This window comes from Oryctolagus cuniculus, chromosome 7, assembly GCF_964237555.1.
Source record: "Oryctolagus cuniculus chromosome 7, mOryCun1.1, whole genome shotgun sequence".
NCBI classification, from domain to species: Eukaryota; Metazoa; Chordata; class Mammalia; order Lagomorpha; family Leporidae; genus Oryctolagus; species Oryctolagus cuniculus.
In genome coordinates, this window is record NC_091438.1 from 35,847,064 (window position 1) to 35,855,002 (window position 7,939).

At 47.8% G+C, this 7,939-nt stretch overlaps 1 protein-coding gene across 9 annotated transcripts; it reads left to right on the forward strand.

Moving 5' to 3' along the window:
- The first annotated feature begins 270 nt into the window (after window positions 1-270).
- CCDC190 (coiled-coil domain containing 190) lies at window positions 271-7,603 on the forward strand. 9 transcript variants are annotated; one of them, XM_070077427.1, is made up of 6 exons: window positions 272-428; window positions 577-778; window positions 1,692-1,933; window positions 5,941-6,042; window positions 6,371-6,494; window positions 6,741-7,603. In XM_070077427.1, exons 3-6 carry the CDS (start codon window positions 1,738-1,740, stop codon window positions 7,378-7,380), a joined length of 1,062 nt encoding a protein of 353 aa, XP_069933528.1. In that variant the 5' UTR covers window positions 272-428; window positions 577-778; window positions 1,692-1,737; the 3' UTR covers window positions 7,381-7,603. The 9 variants fall into 9 exon arrangements, with proteins under 9 accessions (XP_051714394.2, XP_069933528.1, XP_069933530.1 ...); XM_051858434.2 differs by lacking the exon at window positions 577-778 and having other exon boundaries at window positions 271-428; XM_070077428.1 differs by lacking the exon at window positions 272-428 and having other exon boundaries at window positions 463-778.
- Window positions 7,604-7,939: the final 336 nt, after the last annotated feature.

Below are 7,939 nucleotides of genomic sequence, written 5' to 3' on the forward strand. Positions count from 1 at the left end.
GGGGGAAGGAAGAAAAGTAGAGACGAGAGAAAGAGAGAGAGAGATTGAAAACACAGTAAGACATTCTTGGCTTTCATTCTTGGCTCCCATGGACACAGCCCAGAAGGAGTAACGTGGGCCCCTCTCGGGCAGGGCTTGAAGCTGGCAGGCTGGCTCTCTGAGCTCCTGAGAGCTCTGCCACTCGAGCAGGGATCCGTGCCCATGGTGCAGGGTATTAACATTCCTGACCAAACGGTGCTGGAGGGAAAGAGAGCTTTCAAGGGCATTCACCATTCTCTGCCACAGCCCTCTCCAACGGTCCCCTCCCTGTCTCCTCCCCAACACCAGACTCTCAAGTTCACTAAAGAAAATCCAGTTCATTGACTCGGAGTCAGCCTGACATAGCAAAAGAAACACGGCATTTCACCGTGAGAACCCGGGGGCCCTCGGTAAGTTGCTACTCACTCTATTCTTTTTAAGAAGTTTACATTTTAGACTCCATATCAACTACCTTAAAATGTATTTCTTGCCTTCTTTTGTCCTGGTCTTGGCCTCCCTTTTCATGTTAAATTCTTTCCTGTGTTATCACCACCAAAGCCTTACAGATAAGCAATCGGTTTATTTCCAGGCACCTACTGTGCTCTTAGCTCTGGGATAACTCTTACGACTCAAGGGGAGGAGACGAGGTGTCCCTGCCTAATAGCAACAAGGATTTGGAGGAGAAAGAAGTTGGTGCAGGCATGGACATCAGAGGATGTGCAGGGTGGAGAGGGTCAGAAACCTAAGAAAATCACTGAAGGTGAGAAGTAGAACTTATGCCCACCAAGTCCAAGAAGAGCTTATGTTCACAAGTGTCTTCCCCAGTGCTGCCGAGACCCAACATTTCAGAAGCTGTTCTATTTCAGAGTCCGCAGACCCCGCTCCTCCCACTCTGGAAGACAGCAGCTTTACACACTAGACTTCAAAGTCACAACTCTAAAAACCCCTTGAGGGCCGGCGCCGTGGCTCACTTGGTTAATTCTCCGCCTGCGGCGCCGGCATCCCATATGGGCGCCAAGTTCTAGTCCTGGTTGCTTCTCTTCTAGTCCAGCTCTCTGCTATGGCCCGGGAGTGCAGTGGAGGATGGTCCAGGTCCTTGGGCCCCTGCACCCGCATGGGAGACCAGGAGGAAGTACCTGGCTCCTGGCTTCAGATCGGTACAGCTCTGGCCGTAGTGGCCATTTGGGGGGTGAACCAACGGAAGGAAGACCTTTCTCTCTGTCTCTCTCTCTCTCTCACTAACTCTGTAAAAAAAAAAAAAAAAAAAGGCTGTGCTCTAAGCCCCCAGATCCTCTCCCAACCTCAGTGGAGGGAGCCTTTAAGGAATAGCAGAGGGACTTCTCTCACTGGGTGAATAATGCCTTATGCTTGTAGGGTGAGTCTGTATTTTTCCCAGAGAGGTGTTCCTAGATTTTTAACTTGGTCGTTACAGACATCTGATTGGGCACTGTGTAGGGAGAGTCTCGTTCATCTTCACTGGCAAGGAGGCTGAGGCTCAGTGGAGCGACTTTGCCCTCCCTCTTCTATGTCACTCTGGAAGCTCATTTGCCTAGAGAGTAGAATTTCCCAATAGCGTAACTCCCTGTGACTCAGCAGTTATGAAATACCCAGCTTCCCAGCATAGATCTTTGTCTAAAAGCCAGGGGGCCAGTGTCCTGCTCTTGTTTTATCAGATCAGTGGTGGTGCCTGGAGGAATCTCGCTTTATGGTCTCTAGACCATGAAGAGGGTGGAGAGGCACGTGGTCAAAGGAGCGCAGGACAAACACTTTGATTTGGAGAGGAAGAGCGCCAAGCAGGCTGAAGCCAGACTCAGCCAGAGACTGCGGAGCCTGGAGGAGATCTGCCTCTACCACATGAAATCGCTGACCCGGGAGCAGAGACAGCTCCAGAAAGAACTTCAGAGGTTGCAGCAAGGTAAGGCTTCCGGGACAGGGCAGCAGCCACAGGCTCGCGAGGCAGAGCGAGGCGGCAAGCCCATTGCTCATTCCACATCAGGGGCCCGGCCAGAGCCCTGGGTACAAGGAAGCCAGCCCTGCTGGTCTCGGTCGGGGTGCTGGCCTCTCCGACCTCCCCTGTCCCTGCCCCCCTGAGCTGAGCAGTTCCCTGGAGCGTCCCACTCCCATGCCCTCTAGAGCTGCCACTTCTCAGACTTCCTGTCACTGCTGTCTTGCAAATTACCTCTCTCTTTCTTACCTCATTTGTTTTCCATTTCCTTTTTGTATCTTCTCATAATCTACATTCCTTCCACTGTATCTGGGCTGATCTGACTGCACCCCTTTCTGACATCTGCGCTTTCTCTCCTTTGACTCTAACAACCGGTTATTGAGCAGCTCCAAATGGGCGAATCGGTGCCCCAGCCCACTTGATGAAAAGAAAGTTCAAGAAAATAGAAAAAAAAAAAGTCTCTGGGATTGGTGTCTCAGTTTCCCCAAATGTAAAATAGAAATGCTATTTCCTTTCTGTTGAAGTTATTTGAGGACTGAGTTTCAAACAGCACTAGACACAAAGCAATTACTCTACAAGTGTTTAATCTTACCAATCAATAAAAATGCATCACAGAATTCAACCTCTTCCACTGTTTTGTTGAAAATTATAGCAGTTGTTCAGGTTTTTAGGAACAGTTTTCCTCTGTCATTACAAAAATTAGATGTTAATATTACTTCAAGGTTCAGCATAGCACAGATGTAGCTCAGGCTTTCCAAGCTATATCCCTTCTTTCTTAAAGCAGGCCCCAAAAGTGAGAAGGCATACTCCGTCGAAAAGCAGGTGTCAGCCGGCGCTGCGGCTCACTAGGCTAATCCTCCGCCTTGTGGCGCCGGCACACTGGGTTCTAGTCCCGGTCAGGGCGCCGGATTCTGTCCCAGTTGCCCCTCTTCCAGGCCAGCTCTCTGCTGTGGCCAGGGAGTGCAGTGGAGAATGGCCCAAGTACTTGGGCCCTGCACCCCATGGGAGACCAGGAGAAGCACCTGGCTCTTGCCATCGGATCAGCGCGGTGCACCGGCCGCAGCGCACCGGCCGCGGCAGCCATTGGAGGGTGAACCAACAGCAAAGGAAGACCTTTCTCTCCGTCTCTCTCTCTCTCACTGTCCACTCTTCCTGTCAAAAAATAAATAAAAAAATAAAAAAAAAAGAAAGAAAAGCAGGTGTCATGATTGAATGTCAGGTCTTTCAGGTCCACATAGCTGATACATGGACGCGAAAGTCAGGAGTCATGTCCAATCACCTGGCCTGGAAATTCTTCCTAACCTTCAAACATTTCTAATTGTATCTAGCCACCTTGGTCTTTAAAGTTGACTCAACAAGTAACTGAATTCCACTTGCAATGTCCTGTGTGTAATAAAAGGTTAACCAACCCAGAGTGAGAGTTCACCTACGAGAAAAGAATCTTAGAGGCCATCTGATTGGGTCCCATTTTAATCTTCAGAAAGGACACTGAAGACCAGATGCTGATTCTCAGGAGGCTGCACAAAAGCTCAGGCCCTCGTAGGCTGGGAGTCTGCTAAGTCTGCCTAAGTGATTTGGAAACAGCCTCGCCCAGGAGACGAGACAAAAACTGTTGGTTCAGAGGCCTCTGTCTCCATGTTCCTTGGAAAGTCATATCCGCTCTAACCCTCCAACTTCTTGACAGTCAAAGTAGGGGGAAGGGTAGGAAACAGTATTATGGAGTTGTAATGTTATTTCTTTAAAGATTTTTTTTTTTGAAAGGCAGACTTAGAGAGGCAGAAGCAGAGAGAAAGAGAGGTCTTGCATCCGATGGTTCCATCCCCAAATGGCCACAACAGTTGGAGCTGAGCTGATCTGAAGCCAGGAGCCAGGAGCTTCCTCAGGGTCTCCCACATGGGTGCATGGGCCCAAGGACTTGGGCCATCTTCTACTGCCATCCCAGGCTATAGCAGAGAGTTGGATCAGAAGAGGAACAGCCGGGACTAGAACCAGCGCCCATATGGGATGCCGGCGCTTCAGGCCAGGGCTTTAATCCACTGTGCCACAGTATCGGCCTGGAGTTGTAATATTACTGAGCACTACATTAAGCAATAATTTCCAATAACTCATTTAAGAAAATCATTTCTGAAAATCAGTTGTATGACAATAAGTGTATTATTTAAGATGCATATTATCAACCATCATCTTAGGTATTCAGATCAGAAAGTTAGAAATTGGGCTCCAAAATCCACATTTTCTACTGAGATGACACTGAGAGTTCAACTGAGATTATGCTGGGATAGGTGTTCTGCAGACCAGACTTTAGAAATCACTGCTACAACTACTCAGAGTCTGAAATGCAAGTGTGAAAATAAAAAATCTAGGGTCTCTGCCTTCCAGGGCCTCATATTAAAATTGAAGGGTCACTCTGCTTACAAAACATCATGATAGAAGATGCTAGTTGCTGAATCAGAGTCATTTACAAGGTCAGGCACAGGCACTGGAAGGTTCCTCTGGTCTATCAGGGGCCATGGGTAAAATCTTGTGAGTGTGGGAGCAGAATCTAGGGGCAGTGGGAGAACCGAACCATGCCTGACAGAAGGAGCAGTGTGCTATAAAGACCCACAGATACGTAAGGCTTTCCACAAACAGCTCAGAACCGAGGACCTGTAGTTAAGTGGGGGTGGGCTGGAGGAGGTGTCAGCAAAGCAGGGAGAGTGACATCTTCACAGGTCTTACAAAAAGTAGCTCACATTTCTCCCCACAGGGTTTGGGAGTGGGGAGAATACATGTTCAAACTTTAGAAAGATCGCTCTGGAGGCAAGGGTTAAGGTAAAATAGTGCCCCAGCTAAGCCAGAGCACACCTGATAGAATTCCAGGGCCCAGGTCATGGAGAAGCAGGCTTTCAGCTGGACAAAGTGAGAAGAATCAGCATCTTGAGATACCTAGAAAGTACAATTGTCAGGACTTTATGGCTAATTGTATGTCCAAGGGAAAACAAAAAGTCAAGTTCCAGGAGTCTTCAAAAAAGTTTATGGAAAATGCATATGATGAAAAATCTATGCATGGTTTTTAAAAAGTGATTTTGTATAAAGATGAGCTTATCTTTTAAGTTCATTGTTCCATGAGCCTTCTAAAGCACCCCTTGTAGACGGTCTGGCATAAAGGAGGCACTCAAACACACTTGATAAGTTGTTTAGTTGGGTGGATATAGGTACCAGGTCTTCCCAGAGGGGACACCAGGTAAAGATCAAGTGTCAGAGAAGAGACACACTCATTTCTGAACGTGTTGGTCCTCCAGGTCAAGAGTGGAAGAGTGGGAGAAACACTCAGACTCCCTTAGTGAGCAGAGAATGGGTTCTCACAAGGAAAAGACCCACACCTTCCTCCAAGCAGACAGCGAAAGAAGGGTCCACCATGGGCTACCTGTTGTCCTGACTACTTCCCAAGGAAACAATCCGACTTCAGTGTTAGGAGTTTGCTGTGAATTCTAGGCCCTTTATCTGGTCACGTCCTGTGTGCCGGGTGCCTGCTGACCGCACTGCAGATTTAAGGAACTCAATCCCATTAAAGCAAAGTAGTGCAGGAATTTCAACCTCCAACAACTCACTCATGAGCTGCCCTGAAAACAAACGGGGTCCTCCATAGCAGCTATGACCACCCGATGACGAAACATCAACTCAACGAGGGAGGAGGGCACTCAGTCACGGCGGCCAGTGCAACTTCAAGGCCCAGGTCACATAGCTGTGGTGAGTGACACATCTCACTCCCAGAGTATTCTGTCTCTGAAGATCCCGTGCTTGCCAAGGTAAACATTCAAACAATGCTTCCACGGGCATAACCAATTTAAATGACTTCGGTGCTTCTAAATCCTCTTTAACATGTTCTGGGTACACATCTGGGAGCTCTTTAGGTTCCTCTGCGCCCATCATTCATGCATTGATTCTCTGAAAGCCCAGTTTCCTGCATTCTTTGCCTCCTCCTGTACTTTTTCAAGGACTCCATAACAGAGGTCTACCAACTGGCTGCCTTAAGCAACAGAACTTCACTGTGTTTGCAGTTCTGGAGTGTAGAGGTTCAAGATCAACGTGTGGGCAAGGTTGGTTCCTGCAGAGGGCTGTGTGGGAATATCTGCTGAGGTCTCGCTTCCACACTTGTAGACAGTGCCTTCTCCCTGGGTCTTTCCCAGGTTCCTCTCCTTGTGTGTGTGTCTGTATGTGTGTCTATGTTCAAATTCTCTTTTCTTATAAGGACACCAGTCATATTGGATTAGGACCACCCTAGTGACCCCGTTTTAACCCTTGACCTCTGTAAAGACCCTATGTGCACATAAAGCCACAATGGGAGGTATTGCAGGTTAGGGCTTCAACATACGGAATTGGGGGAGGACACAGTTCAGCCCTTAACACTTATTAATTAATCAAAAGCAGAGATCATCAAGAAAAAGCTCTCCTCCTATTTTGGGAATGGAATTCAGAAGAGACCAGAAAACATCCTCAAGTTCCCACAGGGAAAGCAGAAGCTCAGAGTCCCACAGACTGATCATGTTGGGTAAGACAATGGGTCTGACAGTGAATCCTTCTCCCCAAGCGACCTCTTTAGCCCCGTTCCCTCCCTGGAACACAGCAGAGGCTTCACCCACAGCATTGCTACCTGCTTTCACCCTGCACCCCCATCCTCACCCACCTTGTTACCTTAGCTCCTAGCGCACTGAACAGGCCCCAGCTGAACTTGAAAGGTCTTAGGTATGAAGCTCTTCATCAGCTGACATGTCTCTTCTCTCACCTCCTCCCTCAGACCATTGGCAACCAACACAGCCCCAGAAACATACAGCAGCAAGCCCCAGAGGCCTCCTTCTCATCCCACTGGTCTCAAGGACTCCATGAGGAACAAGGAGCACCAATGTCAGAACCACAGAACTGCCTGCCTCGCGGAGGAGATGCCACAAGCCCAAGGGGAGGACTCCATAAAGGCACCCAAGGGCGGAGACCCCAACAAAGGCATCTCTGCTCTATGTCACCATCCAGCTGCTTCCACCAACTCCTCAGAAAAAGACCCAGGTTCCAGCCCTGCTGGGGATAGCGGAGCGGCACCTGTTGACGAGAACAGATCCCAGGATGCCAATCTAAAGCCAGGCATGAATGCTGGGATCCAGATTCCCCCACATTTCACAGAAGATGCAAGAGAGTCCACAAAGCAGACCTTCTTAGAGTTGCTCGCAAAGGTCAAAAATGCCCACTATCTCCGGCATAGGGTGCCCCCTGAGTCTGAGAGGTTGCTTAGTATTGCAGAGATATTTGGACATGGGGAGTCCTCACTGCGCAGGGTAAGAGAAGAGTCTGAAAAGCAGGCGCCATCTAATCCCTTCTCCAGCTATTTAATACAGGCTGACAATGACACACAGAGGCATCACCATGCAAATGTGCTCTTTAAATAATGGCAGTAAGCAATACAGAGAAGCAAAGGGACAGGCAGAAATGGAGGACAATTTTATCTTAAACCCTCAGTTCCTTATTTTTTTTGCTTTTACAGGAAGATGATGTTTCCCGAAATAAATAAACCTAGCATATGAAAAATGAGAGGAAGGATGAATTTTCTGAAAATATTTTAACTGAAGCACATGTATTGCTAACGTCATAAAATATATGAATATACATTGATGACTGTGCTTTTCTTGAAGGAAAAATAGAATCCTTTCATGACCTGTTTTTCTTAGGCGAATCTTACAGCGCCACCTGCTGGCCAAATGGCATAGTTGGTCCCTATGATTTAGGTTAGTATGGCGGTAAGAATGAGAACTCAATTGAAAACATGTGGTATAACATGGTCTGTAAGCAAAACCGGTTTCCTGTAACAGCTGTATGCTATTTTTTAAACTCCTCCCCCACTTCTTCCTTCCCAGGTAGCTCTGTTTTAGTTTTCTCACTCTCACTTTCAACCTGCTCATGCAAACTTGTGGATCTGATTTTTTCCTTTTTTTTTTTTTTAAAGATTAA

Coding starts and splice junctions, on each gene's coding strand:
- CCDC190 (XM_051858434.2), top strand. CDS start 1,738: ATGAAGAGGGTGGAGAGGCACGTGGTCAAAGGAGCGCAGGACAAACAC. Junction 1,934..5,940: donor ACTTCAGAGGTTGCAGCAAG/GTAAGGCTTCCG, acceptor TACTTTTTCAAG/GACTCCATAACAGAGGTCTA. Junction 6,495..6,740: donor CCACAGACTGATCATGTTGG/GTAAGACAATGG, acceptor CTCCTCCCTCAG/ACCATTGGCAACCAACACAG.